Below are 24,572 nucleotides of genomic sequence, written 5' to 3' on the forward strand. Positions count from 1 at the left end.
ACCAAACCTCTACTAGTCTGATACCATCAACAGCTGGTTAGATTTGGGTTATATTATCAGGACTCTTCTTTCAGGTGTGATGCTGTTACTGTCACTGTGGAGGAAATGCAAAGGTTGTCCTATACATACCAACTGTTAATCGTATTTCCTCTTCCTGGTTGGCCAGGCCATCATAGTAATAGAGATCAAATCTCCTTTCCGTTTTCCAGTCACCTAGTAAGTCCTTTCTCAAGCAAAAAAGCACACTGAAATGGCTTTCACTGCACACGACCCAAATTGGGTACCTAGGGGTCTTCAAATAGCAGCCAACCTGGAAGAAAGAGAGAGAGCATGAAACACAAAACAGTTGATAGTGTACGATAATAGACACAACAATAATTTTCATTTATGTATCACTTTCAACAAACATTAATTAATTAAGGTTCATAGTACACCGCTAAATCTGGTACGGGTTATTTCCCCTATTTTTATAATTAGGTAAACTGAGGCACAATTAGGTCCAGTAATTTGTCCAAGATTACACACAGATACAGTATGTTTTTCACTGCAACAAAGGTATGTTCTTAGCTTTGGTTAATTAATAGGGGTTAAATTAGAAGTGAAGACACTGCAACTTGGCCATTAACTTAGCATAGCAGCTTGAGTTAAAAGCCTACAGAGGAACCTGAGGTTAAACTCAAGTTACTAACCTGAGTTAAAAGCCAATTTACTGTATCTTCACTGCTATTTTAAACTGAGTTAGCTAACCACAGTTAAGAACACTTCTTTTTCACAGAGGGCGAAATCCTGGCCTTACTGAAGTCAGTGGCAGAACTCCCATTGGCTTCAATGGGCCCAGGATTCCATCCATGGAATTCAGAAGCAAGCAGAATCCAGTTACCTGTAGTAGTTAATAAACCACACTGGAAAGAGTAGAGTAATTCGATGATGATGATTTAGTTATTCCTAGGTGCTGTACAGAGGTGCTGTACAGACATTTTGGAAGACAAAATCCCCACTCTGAAGAGTTTACAATCGAATACAATCCCCTCATAGCGACACATTTTTCACTGGCATCTCAAATTCAGAGGGTTGGGTTTGCTTTGGTTTTGAATGAGTAGAATAAAACAATACAATCTTTTGAGGTTGAACAACCATTTCCATTATTACTAAAACGGAAAGATTCTCAGATAGACTAAAATCAACGCATTAGTATTGGCTGCCTTTGAAAAACCTCAGTTCTTTTTTTTAGCCTTCAATTGCAAGGGCCTTATCATGCTCTCAAGTCACATTTGCAACTCCTGCTGACCTCATATGGAAGTTCCATCCACAGACTAAAGGCACAATATAGCCCTAAATATTCTTCATGGGGAAAAAGAATGGCTATTATTTTTAAATCTCCCAATAGTTTGAAATATAAGTAAATACAGTAGTATTGATGGTTCTTGAATGATAACCTAACTTTATCTATCTATCTATCTATCTATCTATCTATCTATCTATCTATCTATCATAGGGTTTTATCCTGCTGCCCACCACTGTAGAATTTGACCACCTTCCATGTAAAATCGATAGCAATAGCAAAGTCCCCACTGGACTTCATAGAGTTTCTGACACATCTTCTTTTTTGGGGTAAAAACTCTTCTTGGGGTGCATGTTTTTATATATGTATATTTTATATATGTCTATATAATATATATATATATATATATATATATATATATATATATTTGTGCAATATACATATATTTCTGGTGTTTACAACACACTGATATGTAAATTATTTAGGCTATGCTCCTGTATCCACTGAAGTCAATAAGAGATTTATTCTAGATTTTCTTTTCCTGCCTTAATCTGTTCCATGCATCCGACGAAGTGGGTATTCACCCATGAAAGCTCATGCTCCAATACGTCTGTTAGTCTATAAGGCACCACAGGACTCTTTGCTGCTTTTACAGATACAGACTAACATGGCTACCCCTCTGATAAAAGACATTTACTTATTTGCTATATTCCTGTAATTGAAATATGGCATCTGAACACAAAGCAGCTTTGTTTTCCCCATGGAACTGCTGACTGTTTTATCTTCCAGAAATTCTTTAGGGAAACTAAAGACAAAAATAAAGCTTCTATGTTAACAGGATAGCTTTTATTATGATTATAATTATTTCTACTGAGGTGGTGCCTAGAGACCCCAACTCTATCGTGTTAACTGCTGTACAAACGTTAACTTTAGAACTGCTTAACATTAGAGTGGTATGTCTGATTTTCATAGATCCATTACTCTTCTTTCCTTCATATTATTTTTCCTTTTTCAATATTGTGAATTTTATCTTGATGACTGCTGCACTGATAACCACAGAAATTGAAGCCTTCCATTTAGCTACACTTTTTATGCCACTTCTGTTCTCTACAAAACTGCTGTCATTGGTCCAAGGTATTGGACAATGACTCTACAAAGAGACGTAAGGTCAACTGTCATCCCTACAACACAGAACTACTTGTTCTGAGGGTCAGTAACTTTCAAAAGAAGTTTGGACATTTATATGGATAATGAAAATATCCACAGTTACATTAGGGTGAATAAAAATATAAAAAAAGGCTCTAAATCCTCATCCACTAACTAAAAAGAAACCTTCCCTTTGGGCTGGTGTTCCATAATAATTGTCCAGTATGCGGCTTCTTGCAACTTTCCCTGAAGCTTCTGGTGTTGGCCACTGTCAGAGAAAGGATTTTGGACTAGGTGGACTGCTACTCTAGATCTGGTCTGGTAAGTCCTTTATTCCTGAGTTCCTGGGACTGAATAAAGATGTCAGGAGAGGGTTCGAGCAGGTATATTTGCTACTGTGGACATTATGCTATATATTGCAAATATATTGGTGCTTCCAATTCTCAGACACATTGCCAAAGTAAGCTAATCAGAAAAAATACAGCATATGCTGTATAGCCCATTCTATTACAAAAATCTAAACAAAATTCTCAGCATTGTGAACCATGCACTTTTGTTAATAAGATATGTATTTTGCATCTGCAATGTTATATAAACACAAAATCAAGCCTATTCCTGAAGCAGAGTTCCTTGGAATGTTAGGTAACAATTCTCTAGCTCAGTAAGTAACTATTTCCTGACTCATTACTTTGTTAATGTCTACATAACAAATCCTTTTATTCAATAGTTTGGAAAGGAAGGAGTTGTAAATTCTTGGCTCAAAAGTACAAAAGAAATTTTGCAAAGTTAAAAGCTAAAAAAATAGAACATCATAAAAGGGATAACCATAAGAGAATACATAGATCCCAGATTTCAAAAGATTTCAAATGAGAGGGAAATTGATGAAAAGATTTCACTTTACAAAGATGCTTATATTAGTATTCATGTAAATCAAGACAAATGTGAATACTCAGTGACTTCCTTGTAAGAATGCTGTCATCCCATAAATGGCTGCTAAAATAACACCCAAAAGGCTTCAAACAATATGTGCCGATGTGAGATTAAGGAAATAGAAAAAGGTTTCCAACCAAGGTTCCACTTTAGTTCTTACTCATTTGAACAGTCCCACTGAAGTCAATAGGGCTGCTCATGTGAGTAAGGCCTGCCGAATCACAGAATCATAGACTTTAAGGTCAGAAGGGACCATAATGATCATCTAGTCTGACCTCCTGCACAACACAGGCCACAGAATCTCACTCATCCACTCCTGTATCAAACCAGTGTTTAAGCCATTGAAGTCCTCAAATCATGGTTTAAAGACTTCAAGATGCACAGAATCTTCCAGCAAGTGACCCGTGCCCCACGCTGCAGCCTCAGCTATGTATATTGCACAAAGAACTAAAAGCACATACTGCATTAACATAATAAGTGTTCTACTAGTGTTTAAAACACTGCATGCCAAATCCTCAGCTATTGTAAACAACAGAGTTACACCAATTACACTAGAGGAAGAGTTGGTCTTTACTATATCATAAAACAGTGTTGTTAGTTGGACTGATAATCAAGAGTTTCAATGAAACAAATACTATCAGCTCTCCCCAAGATTTGAGACCAGAGACCAATAACACAGTGAGAAGGGGAATATGCTAGACTAATGGAGCAATGTTCACAAGTGCTCATTTGCTGGCCTGACTTGCTTCCATTGAAGTTAACGGTCAAACTTCAAATTTAGGCCAACATTGAGGGCTTTTGAAAATCCCACCCTGGATACTATTTCTGATGTAGTCACCTTCAAGAAGAAAATGGCAGTCAAATACCCCAAGTTTTCTGCAAGAGAAGATGAATTATGTGCCCCTGCCTCTTGCTGGCCAAAGAAGCCAGTTGTTTGCCTCGGCCTCACCCACTAGCAAGAAGAGCTTGCATATTTTCCTGATGTCTCACACTTGGGAGACTCATTCATCTTTGTCTGCTGAAATCATACTGATGCACATGCAGAATTCAGAGTGTGTAAATAAAAACCCAAAGATTCCCTTGTCTCCTCTTGGGCTGCTGAAAATCTTTAGGCAAGGCCTATTTACTCAGGCCATGTTTACATTTACCGGCAGATCAGCACTGCTGTGATTGATGCAGCAGTGTCAATTTAGCGGGTCTGGTGAAGACCTGCTAAGTCAATGGCAGAGCACTCTCCTGTTAAATCCAGTACTTCAGCACCCTGTGAGGAGTAAGAAGTCGGTGGGAGAGCATCCCCCATGACACAGTGCAGTGTAGACACTGCAGTAAGTCAACCTAAGCTGTGGCAACTTCAGTTATGTAACTGAAGTAGTATAACTCAGGTTGACTTACCACGGTAGTGTAAACCAACCCTAAGAGCTTGCAGAGAGATCTGGCTCTTGGACCTATTAGTATTTAACAATTGTCATTTTTGTTATGGCCAGCCTTATGCTTTGTACGTTACAGGAGACAAGTATAAAGAGAATCCTCTTTTAAGGAGCCTATATCGTATCGCAAATGAATTAAAAATTCTAATGCATCAGTTTCAAAATATTTCATCAATTTTGACAGATGTTTATTAATCTATTGCTGGCAAAAAGTGTGGGGGAGATATAGGGAGTTAGATATCTTCTTACCCTTCATGTTTACAATCCTACAGAGACTTCCCTACCCCTTTGCCCCTCCATTACAAATCCCTTAAATACTCTCGTAAATTTCACTGAGGCAATTTTCATCTTTGGAAAATGTCAACCTTTCAGAAGGGAGCAACTGCAAAGAAAGACTCATTTCCAACTCTATGGGTGGTCTTTTTACACATCTGACTTAATTTCATACTTGCACAATGGCAAATTTTACTCTCCTCCCCAACTCTTACTGTTCCAGAATCATTTCCAATGTATCTGCCAGGGTGAAAGTTCCTGATGTGCACATATTTCACCATTCATATCTTATCTTCTTATAGCACACTACAACTGCATTCTTGCTAAGTTTTCTTCAGAAGCAAAACATATGACGCAGAGGCTTTTTTTCTCTGTTTCTGATGCTTTAGTAAGTCACACAGATTGAGCTGAAACCAATCAAGGTTCTCATCATTCCTTGTAACGTTTACAGTTCAGATGGGAAGAGGATGCAACATCAGAAAAAATAAGGTGTCTGAATGACCATGGCTGATGCTTTCTTAGTTCCATCTTATTTAGCACAGGTTTTAATTTTTATGCTTGCTGTGTTTTACATTATTGAAACTTGAATTGTATTTATTTATAATATCAACCCTGCCATTTCCTGCCTTATTTTTGTTTGCTCGGGTATGACTATTACATTTACAAGCTCCTCTCCTGCAAAATCCCATCTTGAAAAATTGAGTAAAGCTTGGCACAAATAAAATAAATAAATAAAATCAGTTCACTGGCAATTCTGAAAAATTAAAAAAAAAAATAGTTTTGTTTTGGGCCAACCAAAAATGTTTTGTTTTTTTTCCCCAAAATTTCCAATGAATTGAAAAGTCAAAAAAACTCTGTGTAGGGAGAAAAGTTTTATTTTGACATTTTCAAAATATCCTGATTTTTTTCAGTTCAGTTGAAACTATTCAGTGAACTCAACATGAATTTGCAAATAGTTTTGGGTCAACAAAACTGCATTTTTCAACAAATATATTATCAAAATTTCACCCAGCACCACTGTTGAAGTCAATAGGATTCTATGTGGGTGCATAGGCTCAGCCACATAGATCACTGTCTGGGATCAAGGCAATAGTTTGCTAACTCATTAATGCCCCTTTTAAAAGTTCCCCAATCCTATTGAACTTGCAATTATATTTTTTTCCAGTTCCAGGATGGCATGGAGGGCAGATCAGTTGTGGCCATTAAACTGTAGCAGATTTCAAGCAGATTAAAGAAAACAAAATTCAATTCTGAATGTTTGGGAATATTGATAAATAGAAGAATATGTCAGCCCTGCCAGAAACAAAAAAGTTTTTAACAGAAATCTTTGAAATAAACTAGAAATAGACAGTCATGAGTATAACAGAAACAGTATGTGATTTATTAATATTATTATTTGCATTGTGGTAGCATCAAGAGCCCTAATCATGGACCTACACCCCACTGTGCTAAGTGCTGGACAAACACAGAACAATATGGCATTGGATAGTTTTGATGTAGAAGAACTGTTTCGCATGGTGAAATAGGAAACATGTGAAAAGGGGAAAAATAAGGGAGAGGAATGGAAACAGATATGGGTCTAATCCAAACCTCACTGAAATAAGTGACAAAACTCCCATTGACTGCAGTGGGTTTTGAACAAGGCCCTACATGCAGCTACAACATACAATTATGACCAATTATTATATCAGTGGTGCCTTACACAGGTCAGATTAAAGAGATCTCTAGCAAATGAAGTGATAGCTGTGGGTCAAGACTCATGTTCAACTCGTGCTCAAAAAGGCATGCAGACATCATGGTGCTGAGTGAAGCACGTCATCCAAGACAGACAGGTAATAATAAATTTCCACACCAGTTACAGGCTTCACCAATCGTAATTTGCAAGTGGTAAGTCCAAGGGATGGTGATTGTAAGCGCTTTGGTTCTTTTCATTATGTGGGTGCACAGTGTTTAATTCAATAGGCCCCCACCCTGACTGGGGTCTTTAGGTGCTGCTGCAACATAAATAATACATGTAGAAATAACAGTGGTGGCTTTGAGAACAGGGGTTGGTAGAGCATTCTGTGTGCAAAAGCTTAACATTTCATTTTCAAGAAGTCAAGATTTACTTGCAGTGCTATCAAAGACAGTCCAATGCTACAGAAATTTGAGCTATATTTGACCAATCTCTTTCTGCTATATATGCTTGCAAAATCTGTGAAAATCTCTAAAAGCTAAATTAAAATTTAATTCAAGAAATGCTGCAATCTTGTTTTGTCTTTTGTTGAACAAGTTAGAAACAGATCAATGCTAATATCCCAACAGTAATGACAAACGCTATGAAAACAAATTCGTGGATGAGATCGAAGACAAAAAGTTTTCTGTAATGAAACACATTTCATTTCTAAGCTAGAAAGGAAATTGAATAAACAAGGAGTCAAGAAGAATTTTTTTAAACCTTAAGATGGAACACACATTGTTCTCCAAAATGGAGCTCACCAGTAATTTATAGAGATATTACAATGTCTTTGCAGAATCCATACATGAAGCAGAATCTCTACTGCTTGCTCATTACCAAACAATAAAAAGCCAAAATGATAGATAATAAAGCTTGCCCACCAGTTCCCATTTTGCATGTTTTCATCAATTATTTCTTAGCTAAGATGGTTAGATATCGTTTCTCCCTGGATGAGTTGCTTCTAATACATCTAAGTGTGAGAGGTGCCTTGTGAAACAGATAAATTTCCTACCTGCAAAAGGTTATGGGAAGGGTTTTGCACAGGGCAGATAAACAGACGAAGTACTAAAAGACAGAGAACGTGCAGTAAATTTGTGAGTTAATATAAAGCAGACCTTGTTAGTGCACAGAGTGTGCTGGTTGCGTCAAAGGGGTTGAAGCTAATATTTCCCATCAGTGGCATTTTAATGAATAAGTTGAGTTAACAGATAACTGTCATTCTCCTCGGTTTTCTAAATCAAGAAATGTAGGTAGAAAAGTTTAGTAACATGCCCATTTCCACCATAGCAGGAACCACTGGAAGTGCCAAGATTAGTTCTTGGTTCTGAGTCCTCCTCTCAGATCATTCACCTAACTCGTTAGGAAAGAGTGGGAAAATGAGGAGCTAAGATGATCAAGTAGATATGGGGAATGGCCGTGAGGGTTAAAGGCATGATAGAGTCTGGATCTCTGCGGAGAGGATAACATTGAGTTTTTAATGGTGTGCACTGTATTCAACTAAAGAGTAGCTCTATTGCTTTAGACTTTTCAAGATAGACTTTACAAAACACTAGAAAATGGGCACAATCCTACACCTGAGAGATTGACTGGATATGACCTCAAAGTACTTTTCCATCCCTAAGTTCTCATTCTGTGATTCACTATAAGTCACATACATAAGCCTCTAACTGTTGAAAAAATTACTGTTCTTTTCCATTTCTGGTTCCAGTTACCATTCTCATTGCCAATTGTAATTTCATGCAGAACCTATTTATTGAAATGCTGCTAAGAAGGAAACAGTCAATTCTAAAGGCTTAGAGCCCAATTCTGTTCTCAGTTACACCAAAGTAAATACAGTGCAACCTCACTGACTTTCCTGGTGCTACTCTAGATTCACATTGGTGTAACTGAGAGTAGAATTTGTCCCTTAATTCTGAAACCAGGACAATGAGTTCCAGGCCTGGTGACATAAGTCCACTGGAATCCGATTTTTGTTACATTCCCTCTGGCATGTATTGCAGTGTAGTCTAAGAACTCAAATGTACAGCAGTGACAGATGTTCCGAATAAAACGTAATAAAGTTTGCATCAGATGCCTGAAATTGTGTAGACAAGAAAAATGAAATTATGTCTACTAGGGTTTCTGCAACTGAGTAAGAATAATTGACTTGGAAAATATATTGCTGATCATGATTCTAGTTCCCAAGCAACTGCATATTAATAGAAGGTGCCACATTCCTTATGTGTGGTATCTGGAGAATAAGTTGAAGGTGTTTGGTTTTCAGATGTTTTGGGATTTGGTAACGGAGAATTTTTGGGGGGGAGTGGAGGAGTAGGTGAGTTATAATCTATATGAGCCTCACTTAATGTTGTGCTACGTACAACATATCTTTCACTCTGGAGCATGGAAAACATCTGTAAGAGGTGCCACAAGCCAAGGAAGTGATACAGTCCTTATAATAATACTAAGGAAGGACTAGAAGCATGAACCAGATGCAGCAAATGTTTTCCTTGCTTTGTTTTGATCAGTATTCATCAAATTTGGACATTAATATGTTGGGATATTTTCTTGATTATATTGTTTTAATCCTGATTACGGTAGTACTCTTTTTCCATTACTAATAGGAAACACTAGAATTAATCAGTGTTAAGAAAATCCCACTAACTTCAGCCATACGGGAAACATTTAAAGTTAGGATTTGTTTTTAGATACATTTATTTGCATTTGATCAGTTAAAACAAATTACTAGCTTATTACTTGATGGGTGTCTTTTCATAGATCCCTAAACTGAAAAGGCCAGAGGGAATATTGTGATCATCAAGTTTGATCCCCTGTATAACACAGGCCATAGAATTTCCAACACTATTCCAGAGTCAAGCCCAATAACTTCTGGCTGTGAGAGAACATATCTTTTAAAAATACACACAGTCATGATTTAATGACTTCATGTGATGGATAATCCACTACAGCTGTACATATATTGTTCTAACAGTTAATTACTCTTACTGTTTGTTTTTTTAATTTTGATCTAATTTTGCATTTTCATTCTAAATGTAACTAAAATATTATTTTCAAAATTAAATGTTGAAAAGAAACACGTCCCTTTATGTTGCCAGGTATTATCATTGTCTTTTATTAGTTTAGCAAAATGAAGACTGAGAAGGAATTTGATTCATCTCTACAAATACATTAGGGAGGTAAACACAAGGGAAGGAAAGAGCTATTTAAGATCAGCAACAGAGTTGGCACAAGAACAAAGGAGCATAGACTGATCATGAATATATTTGGGCTGAAGATTAGAAGACGGTTTCTAACCATTAATGGAGGGGGGAGTTCTGCAACAGCCTCCCAGCAGGAGAAGCAGGGACAAACAACCTAAGCTTGATAAGTTCATCTATGTGATTATATGATGGGGCTGCTTGTAATGGCAGGGAACTGGACTCAGTGAATCAGGAGGTCCCTTCCAGCCCTATGTCCTATGTTCCTGTTTTTATTAGAGGAAGTAGCAGAATTGTATGGTGGCATCACCTAGAGGATTCATCCAGTATGGCTCCCATATGTGCAATCACACAGTAAGTGAAATATAATGTTTTACTGCAAGTGTTCAGTCCATGTCAAGTTTCAGATTTGTAAATTGCTTCCTTTTTTAACTAAACTCAAAAGCAAATGGTACATACCTGGCAAACGTCATAGTGCTCAAAAAGAGACAGCAAGCCGATATCACTGCGGTTAGTGATTCCTTTCAAAATTGTGATATTTCCATTTCCAGAGTCCAGCTCTATTACATCATTGAACACATTGGACACAGCCTTACCAGTCAGCAGCAAGTTCACAAGTTCCTGTTTACAATATAAAAAAAAGTCATCAACTATACATCTCTCCAGCTCACTAAGAATCAACACAACACATTATGGTAGGTCAGTATAGTTAAGGCTGTACCACAGCTTTTATTTAAGTGGGGAGTTAACCTTATCTGGAATAAAGGCATCAGCTAAGCAGTGGACTTTTCAAAGGATGTGCTTCAGGATTCCGACCCCGAAGTGCAATGAAGAAACATCAACTGGATTTAAAAGATCAGCCAGATTAGGGCACGGAAGCCAGTTTACATCCAAAACAATCTTACATTCAATACTATTCTCAACCTTTGTTGGTTGGCACCCCCTTATTTTAAGTCAATCATTTCAGTAGCCCTGACATGTACTGTAAAAGTAAGAGTAAAAAATGTATCAACATTAATGCTAAGCCTTTGTAATTGATGTGCACGTTTTTGAGAGGCTGACATACTTGAGCTCGAAGAGTAAGCGGGTGCAGGGAGTGGAGAAGCGTGATTTTCTTTAGATTGTAATAAAATTTTTGCTGGTTTATGACACTCCCACTCCCAGCTGACTTTCATTACCCAGCCCCTCGAGGGGCTGCAACCCACTGGTTGAGAAACATTTCAATACCAGAAGACATTATCAAGATATGGTTAATTAGGAGTTGAGTAAACAAGTATTTTATAGTATTTTCCTGATATTTCTGCATGTGTGTGGGCATATTGTGCCACCCATTATGGCCTACTCATGACATCTGCCAGTCTACTCATTCTGTTCCTTCTAATATTACTGTTGGCCAGTCCATGGAGTCAGAGTGGGGTGTGTGTATAAAGAATGTGGAACTGAATGGGGCACCACACACATCTCACTTTGGATAAGGCCTCCACAAAACACAATCAAAAGCCCACTGACTACATCAGGCTTTGGATTAGGTGCCAACTGAGCCTGCAAAAATAAAAAATTAGAAAAACAAAGCAAACTTAGAAAAATAGCAAATAAAAAATTGTGTTTCAGGCAGCTAAGGAGAAGATTCAGCAAGCAAGAGACTCTCAGAACAAAGAAGAGAAAACAAAAGTCTTATAAAAGAAAAAAGGAGGAAGATACTTGACAAAGGGAAAAACACATGAGCAATGTGAAATCAACAGTGTTGTTTCTTCACGGAGTATAGTTCATATTATGTTGGCTTTCTGCATGTGTTGTCTTTAACACTCACCCACCTCCCCTACTTACTTGTGTGCAGTATCCATGGGTGCCAATCAGTCGGTTTGTGGACACATCAAAATCATTGCGCACTCTGAAAAAGGTTTGGGAAGGTTTAATCATAATTTCACAGGATTTTACATTTCTAAGGTTTGGAAAGTTGCAAACATGGCTCAATTTTTTTATTTTTGAGGGGTAAATTTCTCTATGAAAAAATATGCTTGTTTATGTAGTTACCTAAAGCCTGCTGAAGACATAGCAGGTATAAGGTTTTTTACAAGAAATTAGCAACTAAGTGGTAAACTGTAGCAGTAAAGAGAAAGGAACGATATTTTCAACAATAGTTAAAGCTGCAAAGCTCACAGCTACTGAGCGTTTTGCTTAAATGAATATTGACCAGAAAAGAGTGTTAGAAGAAGATATGCAACTATTCTTCATATATATTAATTACTTCCAAGGATGATTGTTTTAGGAACATACTGGATTTTGTACTTTAGGTAATGTTTCAGATATGAAATATAGATATTACTAACAAAGGTGCATCCACCAGGTTAGTCTGTTTTTGATCTCTAGGGAAATTTTCAGTGCTATCAATGGGATCTGTCTATTAACAGCAGACAATTCTGTATATGCACCGTACATAGTAGAATCCACCATACACAACATGGAAGAACAATGTGCAAATTTAAAACCCCATTCTGAGATCTTTTATTCTTAGAAACATCAGAATCATCATAATGCTTCATGCCACTAGTCCAGCAACTCCGATACTCTGTCTCAGACAGTGGTCAGCATCAGAAGATTCAGAAGAAAATTCAAGAAACATCCTTGTAGACAATTATGGAATACCCTCCCCAAAACGTCTGTTAGTCTATAAGGTGCCACAAGACTCTTTGCTGCTTTTACAGATCCAGACTAACATGGCTACCCCTCTGATACCTCCCCAAAAAGGAAGTTTTTTTCCTAAATCCCATCAGTTAGTGGTTGGTTTATGCCCTGAGACATGAGGGTTTACATACCTTATATTTTTTATTCTACCTAATGTAATTGTGAATATTCTTATTATACGTATAAATGTATGAGCCTTTTCCGAACACAATCAACCAACTGGACCCTATGACAATTTTATGGCAATAAATTTCACTGATTATGTTGTGCCTTAAAAAGTATTTCTTCTTTCAGTTTTAAATGTGCTGATTTCAGTTACATTGGTTCCCCTTATTCCTGTATTAGTAAAAAAGAAAAGGGATTATCTGACTGACTTTCTTTATATATTTCATTGTTTTATATACCTGTTGCATGTTCCCTCTTATTTGTCTCCTCTGTAAACTGAACAATCCTAATCTTTTCACTCTTTCCTGGTATGTAAGTCTTTCCAGGCATCTAGCAATTTTTGTTGCCTGTCTTTGAACCCCTTAAATTTCAGTTTTAAAAAAATATATAGCGGTATAACATGTCTGTGATAATGGAATAGGTATTATGGTTGACTTGGTGTGATTAAAGTAGGATTTAACCTGACATTTCATCCAAAACTCAAACTTAACACATATTTTCAGTTCAAAAATTTGGTTCCAAGAATAAAAAAGTTGGGGCATCTCTGCAGTTCCTGGTTACGTCCCAAATATTGCAGAGATATGTTTCTTGTGGTAGTACTTGTAGTATCAAAAGCAGGATGTACCTGTAAATCTTCTAAGATTTCCAGTTAGCCTTCAGGACTGAAGAGGTCCTTGGAATCACTATATCTGAACTGAACCTGTTGAGGTTCACCTGTGCACTACTTCATGTGTATAACTGAGAAGGGCAATCCAAGAGCCAGTTCCAGTGATGTCTAAGTGCCATACTAGCTAATGTTACTAGTACTGAATCAAAAGGGCTAAGAAGAATCCTGGAACACTGTGTATGTGGTGTGGAAAAGTCTTATATAAAGAGATCACAACCTTTCAAGGCATGGATGGAATGATAATAATCTTTGGACTTTGGCCACTCATTAGTTTTAGAAGCAGTTGCATCTTGAAAATGCCATAGCCTTGTTCGAAATGAGCGGACTATACAATATACGTCAGTTAGGGGCGATGGGACATACAAGCAGGACAATGGAAGGAAGTTCTAATTGCTTCTGTAGGTGCAAACAATATGGGACTTCAGGAGTGTATCTCAGATTTTCAAGAAGAAACACATCTGCATTTCAAATCATTTCTGCTAGGGAGGAAACAACCATCAAACATATAGCTATAAGATTTACAACGATTATTAATCATACTGTCACTACAATTCCCCATTCCCAAGAAGTTAGCATGCGAGCTAGAGTGTTTATTTACAGTTCCATAAGAGGTGTACTGTTTAACGGACCTAGCACACTTTAGGCACTATATAGACAGCAAATAAATACAGGTACTGACATTGCATTGTATATTTTTGTCAGCTTGCAATGCAGTACGTTGAAGACGTGCAGCATGTGAAAGGATCATTAATTTTGATGTTCTGGTAATAAATTGTCTAAAGAACCTTAATAAATAAATTATTGTAATTAATGATACCACTTCAATAGCATTTTCCATCTGTAAGTCCTGGTCCACACTGCCGCCTAACTCGATGTAAGTTACGTCACTCAGGAGTGTGAAAAAATCACCACCCTGAGCAGGGGTGGCTTCAGGCCCCAGCACACCAAGCGCGTGCTTGGGGCGGCATGTTGCAGGGGGTGCTTTGCCAGTCGACAAGAGGGCAGCAGGCGGCTCCGGTGGACCTCCCATAGGCATGCCTGCGGAGGGTTCGCTGGTCCCGCGGCTCCGAAGGACCTCCCTCGGGCACGCCTGCGGGAAGTCCACCAAAGCCGCGGGACCAGCGGACCGTGAGACCAGCGGACCCTCCGCAGGCATGCCTGCAGCAGGTCCACCAGACACCCCTGCCGCCCTCCCAGCGACCGGCAGAGCGCCCCCCATGGCATGCCGCCATGCTTGGGGCGGCGAAATGTCTAGAGCCGCCCCTGACCCTGAGCGACGTAGTTTATCTTGACCTAACGCGGTGTCTACACCGTGCTATGTTGATGGAAGATGCTCTCCCGCCAATTTAGCTTCCACTTCTCAGGGAGGTAGAGTAGTGAAATCAATGGGAAAGTGCTTTCCCATCGACTTATCGCCTCTTCACCAGACCTGCTAAATCAATGCCACTGAATCAATCACAGCAGCACCAATTTAGCAGGCCAGTGTAGACAAGCCCTACATCTTAAAGCACTCTACAGTAGTGAATATCGTTGCCTTAAATTAAAGATGAGGAAGCTGAGGGACTAAGAATTTTGTCCAAGGGTACATAGTGCATCAGTGGTTCAGCTGGGTATAAAATCCAAGTCTTCTGGCTCTATTCCCTACGTCAGGTCTCAAGTCAATGAAAATATGCTGCTCAAGTACAAGGCCATTAAAAAGGGGGGATTGCTTCCTTTCATTATCCTATAGGGCTCTTGTGCATCTTCATGGTGTGACATTATCAGTATTTTCCTCTGTTATGATAGCATGGAAGTATTACAGTAGTGTGGGAGAAAATATTTTGATTGGAGGCTGAAAACACAAAATCAAGTTAGATATGGGGTTTGCATCATAAGCAATAGTATGTAAAGAAAACGGTTCAGTTAGACACCAAGGTTCTGATTCAGGAAAGCGCTTAAGCACGTGCTTAAAGTTAAGTTCATTCTTAATTGCTGCCCTGAATGGGAACCTATTTGCATAAAGCCATAATGATAACTTTGGGCTTCCAGATTGTTCTCAAAGGTCTTACAGATGAACTATCATTACTAGATGTATTTTCTATTTTCAGCTTGCACTGTATTTACAGAAACACATTTGCTCCATTTGGAACCCAAACGCTGGTGTTAAAACTCCCCTCCCTATGCCCAATTATTTGCAGCCATCTCTATCATCATATATTATTCTTTTTAAATGTTTTTTTGCGATGGTAAGTTCCCAGTGTAATTCTTTTGCTTTGAATCAGTTAGGGAAATCCCTTCATGACAAAAATACCTCAGTGGAGCCCTTCTATAGTTATAAAAAAATCCAGTGGCCTGTATGCACTTTTTTGATACTTTCCAACACTATCTCAGAAGGCTGTTAGAGGCAGGACTGGTTAAAATACACATTACAGAATGATATCATTACATATAATTAATCTCATTTTGCCTGGGCTCAACTGTATTATGATATATTAACTTTGAGTCCTGTTGGAATTATAAGCATTACTGTGCCATTAATCTCAAAGAGCTATACAAACTCTACAGGTAAGAGCCTCAGCTGATATAAATTCTCATCGCTCCATTGACAATGCTCCTTTGAAATCAATGGAGCTAATACAATTTATATCAGCTTATCATCTGCCCTAAAACTCTGTATCCATTCATCTACTCCTATCTATCCCTCCTATTAAACACACCAGTACATTGCAGCCACTCCTGATATAGAAAATACAAATGAATCACACAAGAGTTTAGGAAAAGTAAAGAAAAAAAACATATTTAACTGAAAACTGTAGTGGGAATGGGGATTTCTAGTGAGATGAATCCAGGTTCTATCCGGTTTTTAAGAATGCACACAAAGAAGTTAAAAAAATGTAAAGAAACAAAAATACTTGAATACTGGACACAAGGGTTTGAAATACTTAATTAGATGGACATCAGATGAGTTACACTCATGTTAAAAAAACAATGCTCCATAACGGTTTGTGTTCTGAATTTGTTGATTGCAAGAATCTGAAAACTGAAAGGAAAATCCATGCCCTGTTGTTAATGGAAAACAGCTGAGAATTGCACACTAAATCCAAAAACCAGGCATACATTTACTACAGGGGAAAATGCTGACATAACAAAACAAGCATAAAACTGTTCATTATTTATTTTAGATTTTCCTTATGTTTGTTAGCTATAAAAAAAGAAGTGTGTGTTTAAGTTAGGGCTGGTTCCTTAATCCTGTGGTGAAGCTGTAGTAGTAAATTGATGACATCACACCTATTTTCATGGCAACACTGTTACATTAACAAACACACAATTAGAAGTCCACTACAGAAATAGAATTTGAGCTAAGAAGGAGAAAAAATCCTCTTTGAATGTAAAGATCTCAAATCATTATAAAGGAGATATGAGGAATGACAGGACGAATGAATGGCTTTTTGTACTAATGGTCTATTTTTTTCACATTTGTACAGTATGAAAGTCCTTTTATAAAGATAACAGATGTTTAAAAAAGGGCAGAAAAAAACCTATGTATAAAAACTGTGAAGGTTGTGATTTGACTTAATAAAAGCAACAATACAGTGTTGTTCTTAACTCACTGTTTTTTCTTGTTTGCGCCCAGCTCAGCAAATACATATTTAACTTTAAGCATGTGAATAGTTCCATTAACAAGACAGACAAACTAGATACCATTAACTTTGGCTTGAATAGAGACTGAGAGTGGCTGGGTCATTACACAAATTGAATCTATTTCCCCATGTTAAATATCCTCACACCTCTTGTCAACTGTCTGAAATGGGCCATCTTGGTTATCACTACAAAACTTTTCTCCTGCTGATAATTGCTCATCTTAATTAATTAGCCTCTTAGAGTTGGTAGGGGAATTCCCACCTTTTCATGTTCTCTGTATGTATATATATCTTCTCACTGTATGTTCCATTCTATGCATCTGATGAAGTGGGCTGTAGCCCACAAAAGTTTATGCTCAAATAAACTTGTTAGTCTCTAAGGTGCCACAAGTACTCCTGTTCTTTTTGCAGATACAGACTAAAATGGCTGCTTCTCTGAAACCAGTTTTAATACAGTATATAATGTATTCTGATTTAATACAACTTACTCCATGTAGGTACTGATTCAAATCCAGGCAGGTTCTACTCAGGCCTTCATTTTTCCAAAATATGTTGATTGTTTTCTGTATTTACCATGTCAAGTTCTTCTGTATCAAAGCCTGATACAGCAAACAAAGATACTAACCAAACAAGACTGGCCTGTTTGTCCACATTGATGTTGATACTTAAGCTTAGCAAACATAACTGATCAAAGCTTGAGGGGAGGGAAAATCAGCTGAAACTCTGGTAAATTTGAGAGTGTTTTCCATTCCGTTCTGTTTCATAAAAGCCCAAGGTTTAATTTTCAATATATTCTGAGTTAGTTGTTGTTGCTTTGTTCTTTTTTTTTTTTTTAATGGAACTTTTTGCTTTTGAAATTGAAAAAAATTGGGTTTGAATTTTTCGGATTTGACTGGAGCACGGGGGAATTCCATTTAGCGTTACATGGAAGCAGTAACTAGAATTCTACAGGGGTGGCTGCATTTCAGTGAGGCCATCCATATGCATTTTGCAAATAGTTTCAAGACCCTGAGGGATGAAAGGTGCCATGGAAATGCAAAGCATCTGCTTTCCATAGCCAAAGAGAAACTGCTCTGAGACTGTCATCATCTAGACACAACAGTTAAAGGCAGCCTCAGGACTTGATTTTAAGTTATGTTTGCTATACATTTTCTCCCAACCTTAGCAGAACTAGAGCAGTTGGTGTGTTAGTTTCTATCTTTTTGCTGTGTTTTCTCTTTACAGTACCTTTTAAAGGAGAAAAATTCTTCACAGAAGCATATGGAAGATGACCCCACAGAACAATGTGTTATTTTGAAGCTGATTTATGCTATGTAAATATGTATTTTTAGAAAATTAAATCCCTCTATCTAGCTACAATGCTCATCAGTGTGGGACCCTTCACAGACTTTAGCTCAGGGTCAGACTACCGTGATGGACATGTTTCAGAGTAGCTGCCGTGTTAGTCTGTATCCGCAAAAAGAACAGGAGTACTTGTGGCACCTTAGAGACTAACAAATTTATTTCAGCATGAGCTTTCATGCATATGCATCTGAACAAGTGAGCTGTAGTTCACAAAAGCTCATGCTGAAATAAATTTGTTAGTCTCTAAGGTGCCACAAGTACTCCTGTTCTTTTTGTGATGGACACGGAGACGAAGCAGCATTGTGAGGTGTGGGTGAGGAACAATCTTTACCTGTACCAGAGTAGGAATAGCCAAAATGTGACCATCCCTTTATTTTCTCTAGTGGAACATCATGACCTTTCTAGTTATTTTCTTGAATGGAATATCAAAATATTTTCTCTAGTTGCTGCTTCAGACTTGATCTCTGTCCCTGTCACTGAAGCTGAATTCTAGTTTAAACTTCTACTAATGTCTATTGAGTCACAAATCTATGTGGCACCTCTTGATTGCCCCTAGCTCCATGCTTTCTCATTGGTTTAAACCACAAAATAGAGCTTAGACTGTGGAACGTGGGCATTTCAAATAGGTTCAAGTTGCTTATTTTTGCACTGGAGGTAAATGACAGCTATTTGCCCCTGCTGCTCTCTCTGTTACGGCCACCAGAAAATGGGCAGTAGATTACATGATGGCACGAGTTTTTATATAACAAAAATCTCAACTACTGTAAAGAACAAAATTGACAGACACATAGATGAACATAATTTGTTGGAAAATAGTCAACATGGTTTTTGTAAAGGGAAATCATGCCTCATCAATCTACTAGAATTCTTTGAAGGGCTCAACAAACATGTGGACAAAGGAGATCCAGTGGATATAGTGTATTTAGATTTTCAGAAAGCCTTTGACAAGGTCCCTCACCAAAGGCTCTTAAGCAAAATCAGCAGTCATGGGATAAGAGGGAAGGTTCTCTCATGGATTGGCAACTGGTTAAAAGATAGGAAACAAAGGGTAGGAATAAATGGTCAGTTTTCAGAATGGAGAGGTAAATAGTGGTGTCCCCCAGGGGTCTGTTCTGGGACCAGTCCTATTTAACATACTCATAAACAATCTGGAAAAAGGGCTAAACAGTGAGGCGGCAAAATCTGCAGATGATACAAAACTACTAAAGATAGTTAAGTCCCAGGGAGACTCTGAAGAGCTACAAAAGGATCTCACAAAACTGGGTGACTGGGCAATAAAATGGCAGACGAAATTTAATGTTGATAAATGCAAAGTAATGCACATTGGAAAACATAATCCTAACTATACATATCCAATGATGGGGTCTAAATTAGCTGTTACCACTCAAAAAAGAGATCTTGGAGTCATTGTGAATAGTTCTCTGAACAACATCCACTCAATGTTCAGAGTCAGTCAAAAAAGTGAACAGAATGTTGGGAATCATTAAGAAAGGGATAGATAATAAGACAGAACATATCATATTGCCTCTCTATATATCCATGGTATGCCCACACCTTGAATACTGTGTGCAGATGTGGTCACACCATCTCAAAAAAGATATATTGGAATTGGACAAGGTTCAGAAAAGGGCAACAAAAATGATTAGGGGTATAGAACAGCTTTCGTATGAAGAAAGATTAATAAGAGTGTGACTTTTCAGCTTGGAAACGAGGCAACTAAGGGGAGATATGATAGAGGTCTATAAAATCATGAGTGGTATAAAGAAAGTAAATAAGGAAGTGTTATTTACTCCTTCTCATAATACAAGAACAAGGGGACACCAAATGAAATTAATAGGTAGTAAGTTTAAAACAAAGTATTTTTTCATGCAACGCACTGTCTACCTCTGGAACTCCTTGCCAGAAGGTGTTGTGAAGGCCAATACTATAATGGAATTCAAAAGGGAGCTAGATAGATTCATGGAAGCAGGGCTGCCCAGAGGATTCAGGGGACCAGGGGTCTTCAGCGGCGGGGGTCAAATCGGAAGGACCCCTCGTCGCGGAATTGCAGCCGAAGACCCGGAGCGGAAGAAGCTCCGGGAGCCTGGGCCCCACAAGAGTTTTCCGGGGCCCCCGGAGCGAGTGAAGGACCCCGTTCTGGTGGGATGCAGGACTTTAAAGTAGGCCTCTGAATGGATGGATCAGTGCCAGCAAGGTCCTAATAGAGCAACAGACTGTGCCTAACATTGCATGGATGAGTAAGATGTTTGAGGAGGAAGTTTGAAGAGATGCAACAGCATCTAATGTAAAATTGCAATTATTTCTGATTTTTTTCACCACTAGCAGTCAAAATGCAGTTACAATCGTTAGCAACTAGCACTGCTTCTCAAACCAGAGGCAACAATAAATCACGAGGAACTCACTTAGGAATTCTCTCTTGCTTCTTTCCGTTTGTTATCAGTTCCACAGCTGAGGGTTATGTGAGCATGCGGTATGATAAAATCATAAGCAAAATATAGAGAGCAGCGTGAAAGCACAACCCTTCACCTTTCTTACTTGTGTAGATCTATTAAAAAAATGCCCATGATCTTACTGAGTTACAGCTGGATAGAGCTGATCAAAAATTGGAATTTCTGTGGGAAATTCTGTAATTTGTTTTCATCCTGAAATGTGGTGAAAAGTCAAATCTTTCAAATTTTTATTTCTGAGTGAATTTATGAACTGAATTCAAACATTTTATTTCATCTGGTTTGACACTCACCTATGTAACTCTGAGCTGAGCAGAGCCTCGTGGGAGTTGTAGTTCAAATGCCTTGTGCCCCCCTTCTCTACCATGGGCTGGGCTCCTGCATCGGTTCAACCAGAGGAGAGACTGGAGTCCACTCTCAGAGATCAGTAATCCAGCTAAGGACTGTAGCCTATAGAGAAGTGTGGAATGAGGGACCCAAGCTACAATTTCCATGAGGCATCGTGACCACTCAGATACACTTTAATATCTAACTGACCTGAAATGAAACATTTGATTCAGTTAGAGGAACCAAAATATTTTGATTTGGGCTGACATATTTTGTTTTGATTTTCTCAATGTAAAATTGAAAAATGTTGGCAAAATTGAAATTTTTGCATGGAAAGTTTTAATTTTGTGGCAATTTCATTTTCTGTGGAAAAAATATTTAAACAGAAAATTCCCGATCAGCTCTACTCTGGACAAGACCCCCTTAAGTATAACCAGAGCCATCCCTTGGGTAAGACAAATCAGGGCAACTGCTCCAGGCAATGTGCTTTGGTGGGCCCCACACTTCGAAATCACGGTGCCAGATGGGGTGAGGACAGCAGCTATCTGCCTTGAGCAGTGAGCAAAGCAGACAGAGGCAGCCAGCAAGCAGGAGGCAGCCTGGTTTGTCTGGCTTGCCTTCCCCCGGACAGCTGGGCTCCCCTGTGGCACCTGCACACAGATCACGCAGCCCTGCCTCCTCCCCGGGATCTTGGGCCCCTGCCGGTCCCGGGGCAGTGCTGGAAGGAGGGTGCTGCGTACGCAGCTCCCCAGCCCTGTGCACCCACTCCGGTCTGCTAGTATTCGAATGCTGAGGCCGGGGAGTGTGGGGATCCCAGCCAAGGCTGGGCAGGAGGCAGCACTGTCACCCAGCGGAAGGGCATCCCCGATCACCAGTGGATACGCTTTGTGCAAGGTAAACTTCCTCGACCCACACCCCATGGAGAAGCTGGAGCCCCATCGCCCACACTAGCGTGCCCGCTGGCCCATCCAGTGCCCCGATGGGAGACCCAGTGCACCCCCTGCCCCAAGGGGAGCCCATTTGTCCCAGGCCCTGCACCCCCCTAGGGACAGCCCTGAGTATAACAGTTCTCCCTGGCCTTTGAGTTCTCACCCAGAACTATGTCAGTTATGTAAATCACAACAACTCACTACATCTGTGCACCAGCCACTAAATGGCACATATTTCTGAAAGATATGAATAGTGAGGTCATATCTCCTATGATTAGGACATCTCCACTCATCTGTAAATGAAATATACATGAGAGGGTGTAGTTTGCTATATAAAGGCTGTGCAGAAGTTTAAGTCCACATTTCACTGTCTTTAGTGTTAAATTCCTGTTTCTTATAAACAAAAGATAGGGTTTGGTATTATTTACTTTCACTACCTCACTCAAGGCCAGGAAAACAGCAGAGTTTCTGAAGGTGGTCCAGTGGGACGCCGCTCGATCTGGCATTTAAGAGAGCAGGAGTTTGTACCAGCACTGCAACTGTACATCAGATTTATAAAGGTATTTCGACACCTGAAAAAGCATATCAGTGCCAAGTGGGATTTTTCGAAAGTGTCTAGGCACCTAACTCCCACTGAAATCAATTACAGATAAATTGACATGGCATAATCCTTCTGTTAGGATTTCAAAAATAACAGGAGATATGACCTCACTGCTTGTATCATTTAGAAACAGGTACTAGTTAATGGCTGGTTCCTGGACTGAAATCAGTGGGAGTTAGGCAGCTACGTGCTTATGAAAAAACCCACTTGGCAGCTAAATATCTTTTAAAATTTCACGTCTGTGTGGCCTAAGAAAAGTCATCACATCTTTTTGGGCCTCAGTTCCCCAGTCAATAAAATGAAGATAATGCTACTTATGTTATAAAATACAGATATTATTAGTATTAAGCCAACTGCCTGGGGGTCAACTCTGCATAAGGGCAATGGAAATGTAGTGGAATGTAAATGTAAAGTTAATTAAAAAAAACCCTGTGAATCCTGGAAGAAAACTCAGTGAATTAGCAACTCAGTTCCAATTTGTGATTTCTTTGCAACACAATATAGGGGTGAGAGGAAGAAAATCTTAATTGCAGCAAAGCACTTTGATAATCCTAATGCATAATCTTCTGTAAACACAAATGATTTCTTCATGAGAGTTATTGTTGAGAGATGGATATACAATGGATGATGGATGAATTGACACTTCTCTTTCACTTGGGTATGATTTTTAAAGGTTTTTGCAGGGTGTGGTTTGACATTGTGATATAGAGTTCGCTGTTTAGTCCTGAGGCAGATGGCAGTGAACTCTATTAAGTGCAAATCAACATCTCACCTATTGTCCCACATGCTGGTGACCCTCAATGAAATGTAACACAGGCTATCTTAAAGAATGCTTCTAAATTAGACCCCGCGTGTATATTACACTAAACAACTGACTCATGTAGTGATCACTGCTTCCTGAGTGACATCTGACCATATAAAACGGAATCACCATCCAAAACTGAAATGAAGTAAAACTGCTCAGGCTATCAGAAAATCTGCTAGAATTGGAGAGCCAGGAACAAAAATAGTCTATAGAGCAGTAATGATGAGCCTGTTATTTTGGTTGTATTTGTTATGTGGCAGAGACACACTAGAATAGACTAACCCATTTGGCACAGTGCACTTCACCTGCTGGCTGGATGTACTGTGTACCTCACTGCAGATGTCACACAAACCAGGCTTCATGTGGTCCAAAGGACTCGGCTGAGTAGGGTGATCAGATGTCCCAATTTTATAGAGACAGTCCTGATTTTGGGGTCTTTTTCTTATATAGGCTCCTATTACCGCCCCCCCCCCCCATGCCATCTGTCCCGATTTTTCACATTTGCTGTCTGCTCACCCTAGGGCTCAGCATCTTTCTACTAGAACACTTTCCACAGTGGACGCCCTTAAAAACTCACCAGTTATAGATTAGGAGCCTGATCTAAAACTAACAGAAAGCCTCTTACTGATTTATTGAGCTTTTGATAAAGCCAAACATAGAAATCAGTCAATATCAGCAGTATTCCCTCTACTTGTAAGAGACAACACCTACAATGCTGTAAATGCTGAACTCAAATTATTTAGTGGGACAAGGGACTATCTGTGGAAACTAGAAAGTTTTAAAGGCTGACCACTCCCTGCCTGTGTTACACCTTTCACATGGCTAAGGCAACTCTGAAGTTTATGAAAGAGGAATATAAAAATACTCACAGATCGATAGATCTTGTTAAGATAACCGACAGGGTAAGAAGAATGCACCCAAATGGACCAGTTTCAAACTGGAAAAAAAAAAGTTCCACTGTATTTACGTGTTTGCTTATTGAATATGCTTTTCAGCCCTAGCATAAGGAG

At 38.9% G+C, this 24,572-nt stretch overlaps 1 protein-coding gene across 1 annotated transcript in view; it reads right to left on the bottom strand.

Annotated features, from left to right (window-relative positions):
- The window catches only part of MINDY4 (MINDY lysine 48 deubiquitinase 4), an 89,544-nt gene that overhangs the window by 11,786 nt on the left and 53,186 nt on the right, over positions 1-24,572 (bottom strand). The window contains exons 13-16 of the mRNA XM_032764669.2: positions 24,432-24,499; positions 11,800-11,863; positions 10,432-10,593; positions 130-310 (exon numbers count right to left, since the gene is read on the bottom strand). Of these exons, the coding sequence (XP_032620560.1) occupies positions 130-310; positions 10,432-10,593; positions 11,800-11,863; positions 24,432-24,499 (475 nt within the window). The remainder of the gene's footprint in view (positions 1-129; positions 311-10,431; positions 10,594-11,799; positions 11,864-24,431; positions 24,500-24,572) is intronic.

This window comes from Chelonoidis abingdonii, chromosome 2 (assembly GCF_003597395.2).
Source record: "Chelonoidis abingdonii isolate Lonesome George chromosome 2, CheloAbing_2.0, whole genome shotgun sequence".
In the NCBI taxonomy this organism is placed as follows: Eukaryota; Metazoa; Chordata; order Testudines; family Testudinidae; genus Chelonoidis; species Chelonoidis abingdonii.